General features: G+C 37.6%; 1 protein-coding gene across 3 annotated transcripts; it reads left to right on the top strand.

The window, feature by feature from the left end:
* The first annotated feature begins 217 nt into the window (after nucleotides 1–217).
* Nucleotides 218–6,085, top strand: LOC18033403 (probable serine/threonine-protein kinase DDB_G0282963). 3 transcript variants are annotated; one of them, XM_006419314.2, is made up of 13 exons: nucleotides 218–988; nucleotides 1,119–1,533; nucleotides 1,608–2,274; nucleotides 2,596–2,636; nucleotides 3,109–3,177; nucleotides 3,298–3,398; nucleotides 3,594–3,672; nucleotides 3,907–4,005; nucleotides 4,134–4,202; nucleotides 4,337–4,386; nucleotides 4,531–4,612; nucleotides 4,793–4,887; nucleotides 5,446–6,085. In XM_006419314.2, the coding sequence occupies exons 1-13, from the start codon at nucleotides 525–527 to the stop codon at nucleotides 5,561–5,563; spliced, it is 2,349 nt and encodes a 782-aa protein (XP_006419377.1). In that variant the 5' UTR covers nucleotides 218–524; the 3' UTR covers nucleotides 5,564–6,085. The 3 variants fall into 3 exon arrangements, with proteins under 3 accessions (XP_006419377.1, XP_006419378.1, XP_024034493.1); XM_006419315.2 differs by having other exon boundaries at nucleotides 3,106–3,177; XM_024178725.1 differs by lacking the exon at nucleotides 5,446–6,085 and having other exon boundaries at nucleotides 3,106–3,177; nucleotides 4,782–4,869.
* The last annotated feature ends 1,022 nt before the right edge of the window (nucleotides 6,086–7,107 follow it).

The following is a 7,107-nucleotide window of genomic DNA, read 5'->3' as shown; positions in this document are numbered from 1 at the left end:
ATGGATAAACAATAACATTAATTTTGAAAATATAAAGAACTAGGAATCCCATTGTTATTATTCTCAATATAAAAACAAAACCAAACCGCCCAAAACAAGAGAGAGAGAAAGTTGAAGAAAGAAAGAAAGGAAGGCAGAATAAACAAAATGAAATGAAGACCTAAAAAGAAAGGAAAAGGAAGGAGTTGAAAAAGAGATATATTTAAAAAATAAAAATTAGCCCCAAATAAAAGAGAGAGAGAGAGAGAGAGAGAGAGAGCTTCTTGTTTTCTTCTTCATTCATTTTCATTGCAATGAATTGACTGCACAAATTAGATAAGAGGAGTTTCTAGAGAGTGTTTTCAAGACATATATGAAAATTAAAATAAAAAAATTCAGTAAATGAATGGAGGAGTAAATGAATACTGATTTTTCATTTCTCCTTGTACAAACAAAGCTTCGTTTTGTTTGGACTTCGGAGTCGTAAGTTTCTTGAATCTTTGAAACTTTATACATATTTGTTTTGTATTTGTTTTTGACTTGTAATGGACGCAAACACGGGGCCAGCTGAAGAGCTCCTAAGAAAGATTCAAGAGCTAGAAGCTGGACAAGAGCACTTGAAGCAAGAGCTGTCCAAGTTGAAAATCTCAAACGATCCGAAATCGGAAACTATTACTACTACTACTACTACGACTCACCACCAACAGAGGTCGCATTCGGTGTCGCCGAGGCGGCCGAGGTTGGCGGGGCCCGCTTCCAGGAGAAAAGGGGGCGGGACGGGACCGGACGCTGCTTCAGCGTGGAAGGCTAGCAATTCGGCGTCGTTTAGACATTCCTCGCCGTTGCAACGCGAAAGCAAAGGCGGCGATAGTGGTGGTAGTGATGCTGCTGGAAATAGTAACAGTGGACCATCGGCTTTTAACTTTACTGATAGGCAGTATTTGAATATTTTGCAATCTATGGGGCAATCTGTTCATATATTTGATCTTAGCGATCGTATTATTTATTGGTGAGTATAACTATTATAATTGGCTTTGATGAAGTGAGGTTGTGATTAAATTAAAGAATAGATGAAAATGTGTTTTTAAGTATTAATTTGAAGTTAGGGGTATTTTATTTGCGAATGCTTGCTTATGCAGGAACCGGTCAGCGGAATTGCTTTATGGTTACTCAGCTGAGGAGGCACTTGGTCAGGATGCTATTGAACTTTTAACTGATGGTCGGGACTTTGATGTGGCCTACGATATAGTTCATCGTATAAAGATGGGAGAGAGGTGGACAGGGCAGTTTCCGGCAAAGACTAAAACGGAGGAAAGGGTTTTAGTTGTGGCAACTAATACCCCATTCTATGATGATGATGGTACTTTGGTTGGGATCGTTTGTGTGTCTACTGATTCTCGGCCGTTTCAAGAAACAAGAGCTGCATTGTGGGATACTAAGAATTCGGATACTGATTCCAACATTAACAGGCCTAGGAATACTGTTACAGCTAAACTTGGGCTTGATTCTCAGCAGCCTCTGCAAGCTACAATTGCTTCAAAGATATCAAATTTGGTTAGTTTTGCTTTTGGTTTTTGCACTTTTTGCTTTAGATTGGCATATTTTGATTGTGGAACTATTAAAAGCAGGCCACCAAGGTGAGCAACAAAGTTAAGTCGAGGATTCGGACAGGGGATAATTTCATGGATCGCGAAGGTGGAAGTGGAGATAGTCATCATTCTGATCATGGATTCTCTGATGCTGCCCTCTCTGACCATAGGGACGATGGAATGTCCAGTGGTGCTAGCACACCCAGAGGAGACGTACCCCCATGTCCTTTTGGGGTATTTTCTCATGTTGACGAGAAGTCCCCAGGAAAATCTGTAAGAGATTCTGGTGATGAGAGTGAAGGAAAGCCTGCTATTCACAAGATTATTACATCTAAGGCTGAGCAATGGATGGGGAAGAAAGGTTTATCATGGCCGTGGAAAGGGAATGAGCGGGAAGGTTCAGATGCAAAGACTGCTCGTTTTGCTTGGCCGTGGTCGCATGGTGATCAAGACAATGAATCAGTTCAGCAGAAGAGTCCCTCTTATGGTACAAAACCTGAAAGCCACATGTACGAAGGAAATAGGTCTGTCAATAATGAAGCCTGGGGGTCATGGTCCTCATCTGTTAATGTTAACAGCACAAGCAGTGTTAGCAGCTGTGGAAGTACCAGCAGTAGTGCTGTTAATAAGGTGGATTTGGACAATGACTGCTTGGATTATGAAATATTGTGGGAAGACTTGACGATCGGAGAACAAATTGGACAAGGTAACCTTCTTTCAAGTGAATGGCAATAGTAATATCATTTAAAGCTCGCAAGATATTCGATGAATGACTAGAATATTACGTTCTTAAGTGGCATGACTTATTTATGACTAATTTTTACTCAGCATTGTTATTGGATTTTGATAATCATGAATTTTTGTTGAACGGTAATTGGTCATTAGCTATGATATTGTTCATTGCCAATGGTTGCGGTTCCTTTTTGTTTTTCAGAATCTCAGCAGATATCTTGGCTTTGCTTCTGCTTTTGCTTGTTTATGTGTCATTTTGATAATAAAATGCTAAATTTTTCCCCTATCTCCGCAGGTTCTTGTGGCACTGTGTACCATGCCGTGTGGTATGGATCAGTATGTCCTATTTCTCTACTTTTGATTAACTAATTCCATTTAACTGCTTTAAAAAATAATAATATTTAAAAAATAAATAATTCAGTTTAACATGCATAAATTGATTATACTATCCCTACTGAATTATTTGATATGAGGTATCATGCATTCCAATGACAGACTGTTGCTAGATTTTTGCTTGCACAAAATACCCGAGACCTCTTGCCCCTTCACTTATATGCCAAATATAGGTTTTCCAGTTTTTTTTATGCCTATGGATAAAATTTTACAAATTAACCCAAACTTATAGTTTGTACTTGTGCAATAAGTTTTCACCCTGCTCTTTTACATTTTAGCAAATAGTGCTGTCGGTGTAGCACCTGGGATTTTTCTTAAGCTTAATGTTTTTTGTATTTAGATGGAAAAAGGAACAATCAAAATAAAATTTTCACGTGATAAAATCTGTAATTCAGTGATCTACGTGTTATAGCAGGATGTGGCTGTCAAGGTATTCTCTAGGCAGGAATATTCAGATGAAGTGATACATTCCTTCAGACAGGAGGTGTGCTTTTGCATTGATTCCTCTAACTTGTTTATGATTATCGCTTGCTGTGAATTTCTTTCTCAATATAATTTGTTGCTTTTTTACTTGCCTTGTTTTTTCTATGGTTTGTCTATGAAGGTATCTCTGATGAAAAGACTTCGACATCCAAATGTTCTGTTGTTTATGGGTGCTGTGACCTCACCTCAGCGCCTATGCATTGTTACTGAGTTCCTTCCACGGTATGTTCTTAAATCCCTTGATTAATACTTCACTTCAGAAGCACTATGATATTCTTTTCCCCCGTTCACCCATCCAATGACTCCTAATATTCTGCAGGGTAGAACTCCTATTGATTTAATATGTTTGGAATTTTAAAACATGGTCCTCTCCTTGGGCCGAAGGTCATCACTTAAATTTATATGTTATTGATGCAGAGGAAGTTTGTTTCGCTTGCTCCAGAGGAACACAACCAAACTGGACTGGAGACGGCGTATTCTTATGGCTTTGGATATAGTAAGTAATAAGTATTTTTGAATTTTTTTATTTTCATTGTGGTGATTAGATCATATTGGGTACAGTGGTACCACGTGTTTGCACTTGTTTGGTGTTGTTTCCTCATGTAATGTCTCTTTTTGCAACGTGTTAGGCATGATGGTAGTGACTCGTGTGTGTATAGCTTGATAGTACTTCCTTTGGTCTAACTCATGACTAATTCATGTTTTCTTTTATTGCTTCAATTTGTTGCAGGCACGTGGCGTGAGTTATCTTCATCATTGCAACCCACCAATCATTCATCGCGATTTGAAGTCTTCAAATCTTCTAGTTGATAAACACTGGACTGTCAAGGTCTGCCATTAATTTGTATATTTTTGTTTTTACCATTTTTTTTCACCATTTTGATCCCATTGCCTTGGAATTTCTGTATTCATATTTGTAATTAAGTAAAAAGCTTATCTAATTATGATGTGAAACAGGTTGGTGATTTTGGTCTGTCACGTCTGAAGCATGAGACATATCTCACCACCAAGACTGGGAAGGGAACTGTAACTTATCTTGCATCCTGACCTTTATTTTATCAATCTAATAAGTCCATTTACTTTTTATATAATGCTTCCTTGCTATTTGAGTTTTCAGTTGACCCCCAATCTAACCAGTTTACCCCTTTTAACTTTTCTAGCCTCAATGGATGGCACCGGAAGTTCTCCGAAATGAACCCTCCGATGAGAAGTAAGTGAACTATTTGAACTGGGAAAAGAAATAAATTTAGTTGACTGTGAATCTTCTTATTTAAATAATCCCCTCCTTATGTTGCCTCTGCTTTTCCCCTGAAATGCCGAACTTAATGGATTCTTTCTTGCTGCCTTAAATTAGGTCTGATGTATACAGCTTTGGAGTTATATTATGGGAGCTCGCCACTGAGAAGATCCCTTGGGATAATCTCAACTCAATGCAGGTACAGTTTGTCATTTGCAAAATTATCTGGACATTCCTTTTAAGTTAAATTACTCAGGCTGAGGAATTATGGTCATGATATGCATTCTAAATGAATCTTTCTGGTACCCCAACTTGTTAAACAGTAATGATAAAATGCATTTTCTGTATATGAACAACAATTTTTTTAGGATTCTTGCAGGTGATTGGAGCTGTAGGGTTCATGAACCAACGCTTAGAGATCCCAAAAGATGTGGATCCACGGTGGGCTGCTATAGTTGAGAGCTGCTGGCACAGGTGCTTATTTATTCATTTATCTAGAACCTTCTCTGACCTTCCCATAAAGGCCCTCCAGAAAAAATAAATGAGAAATTCAGTCATTGATCATGATGGATGAAGATATTGTTAGGGGTAATTAATCTGATTACATGTGCCCATGTTATGAGCATACCAACAAATATACTGCCATTTCCTCTTTGTCAATTACAATTTTTCCCAGCTTACAAGAGATTTTTCTGAAAACCATGAATGTTGGGGTAGAATGCTGTGGCCCAATAAGGAGCTCATGATTTGGTGCAATAACTTCCTTATAGTCGAGTAACATTAGTGGCTTAGGTTTGAGTTTGTCCTCTTAACTAATAGCTGTCTAAGTGCGTTTGATCTCATGGATTCCCATACCTTTAGTGGTGTTGGAATTCGGGAATCCTTACATTAAGTCAGTGTAGTTATGATTGGGACATCATCTTATTCAATGGTTAAATCCTTTTATATTCATTTTTCTTTAGTAGTTCCTTAGCATAGAACATACACAAATTTTTATTATGGCTAATATGTGGATCCTCTTTGTCGGACCAGTGATCCACAGTGCAGGCCATCATTCCAGGAACTGGTGGACAAGCTTCGAGATCTGCAGAGACAATACTTCCAGGCATCTCGATCAACAGTAGGAGATAGCACCCAGAAGGAATTGTAGACCATATTCACATTGTTTCCCTGTTCCGTTGCTGAAACAACGTCATTGCAAGTAGAAGAATCAGCCATTATTTTTCACAAAAGATTTACTTTCTTGGCTGGTAAACAGCTGGTTACAACAGATTTGCCACTCAAAAGGCTTGTGCTATTGGCGCCGCATAGCTACCAGACAATGAAAGAAATTTAAAAAAAAAGTTAAAAAGGCCAAAGGGTTGGTAGTTGGCATAATGTGAGCTGTCTAATTTTGATGGTGATTGCTTTGCTAGTTTGCTTGGCTGTGAAATGTTTATTTATTTATATAACCTGATGTAGCAAAAATCTTCAGTATCTGTCAGTAGTGCTTTGTGATCTGGAGTCATGTTTGGTGGAATCACGTCACCCATTCGAGGCTCTGCATGAGAGAAATGTCAGGACCTCTTTACGAAAGTTGTACAGAAAAAAGCACAAATTTTCACTCCAGTAAATAGAGTGATTAGTGATATTAACATTTGTACTGTCAATACATGCTTTCTTTTTCAGCTTTAGCAAACCCGTAATTTTAAATGATGCGTTTCATCATACCGTTTTAAGTTTGTTGTTGGGGTACATGTTCAATTAGTTTACGTTTGGAGTATGTGTACACTACAACTTTGTTTTGTTTGGTACGGATTACGGAGCCTTCACTCTCCGTTGAGAACCTTAGATTGTCCATTATATTTTTAAATTTTCTATTAAGTTGAAGTTAAAAATAATTTGGAATGTTCCAATTGAAACATGACAGATTTTTTTGTTTCTTTTTTTTAATGGAGAATGAGGGTAGAGGTGTTGTGGCGTTGCCATTCTTTTATTGCTGGGTCTCAGTCTGTACCAACTCTTTACCAACTCCACGTTGATTTTTATTGTCAGCTAAAAGATTCTATGTGCGTAATGACTCAAAAACATTTTTAGCTTTGTTTATTTATTTGCCGGTCTGCGTCAAGCAGCAATTGTGGAGCAGATACAATTAAAATTACTGTTCTACGGTATGATTCCACTATGAAACTAATGTACGAGAGGCTATAATCTTCGCTCAAGATTCTCTATAAACCGTACGCATGATCTTGCTAATTACGTGCACTTAGTGAAGCAATAACTCTTCCATGTCAGCGCATGGTTGAAAATTCATCATGATTGTTGGTGTAAATTTTATCCCAACTAATTATATGATAATTTTAACTTAAGATGACTCCATTAAGACTGGGCTTCCCTTTATTAGATACGATGATAAATTTTTCCTTATTGATCCTAATAAGCCTTTGAATTTTCTCTTAGAAGTCCACTTCCTCAAGGGATGAGGATGTCTTTGCCCGATAATACTTTGCAAACATAAGAAAACGATTAGAGCGCCAGCTTTATCAGCTTAAACCCTCTGACGGTCGAGTCAATCACTAAATTTTTAAAAATATAAATTTAGAGAAAGAAAGTCAACATTTCTCCTCTTGAGTCAATTTTTTTCTTACCTTTCAATGCGAATATGAGACATATTTATAGATGAAATTGATTAGACTTGAGTTTTAGTTTGGTGAG

This window comes from Citrus clementina, unplaced genomic scaffold, assembly GCF_000493195.1.
Source record: "Citrus clementina cultivar Clemenules unplaced genomic scaffold, Citrus_clementina_v1.0 scaffold_9, whole genome shotgun sequence".
NCBI classification, from domain to species: Eukaryota; Viridiplantae; Streptophyta; class Magnoliopsida; order Sapindales; family Rutaceae; genus Citrus; species Citrus x clementina.
This window is presented reverse-complemented; position numbering and strand designations above follow the sequence as displayed.

What these genes read in the sequence shown, in the direction of transcription:
- LOC18033403 (XM_006419315.2), top strand. Translation starts at nt 525, where the DNA reads ATGGACGCAAACACGGGGCCAGCTGAAGAGCTCCTAAGAAAGATTCAA. An exon ending in TACATTCCTTCAGACAGGAG is followed by an intron (nt 3,178 to 3,297) that starts GTGTGCTTTTGC and finishes TTGTCTATGAAG; the next exon opens with GTATCTCTGATGAAAAGACT. An exon ending in AATGAACCCTCCGATGAGAA is followed by an intron (nt 4,387 to 4,530) that starts GTAAGTGAACTA and finishes GCCTTAAATTAG; the next exon opens with GTCTGATGTATACAGCTTTG.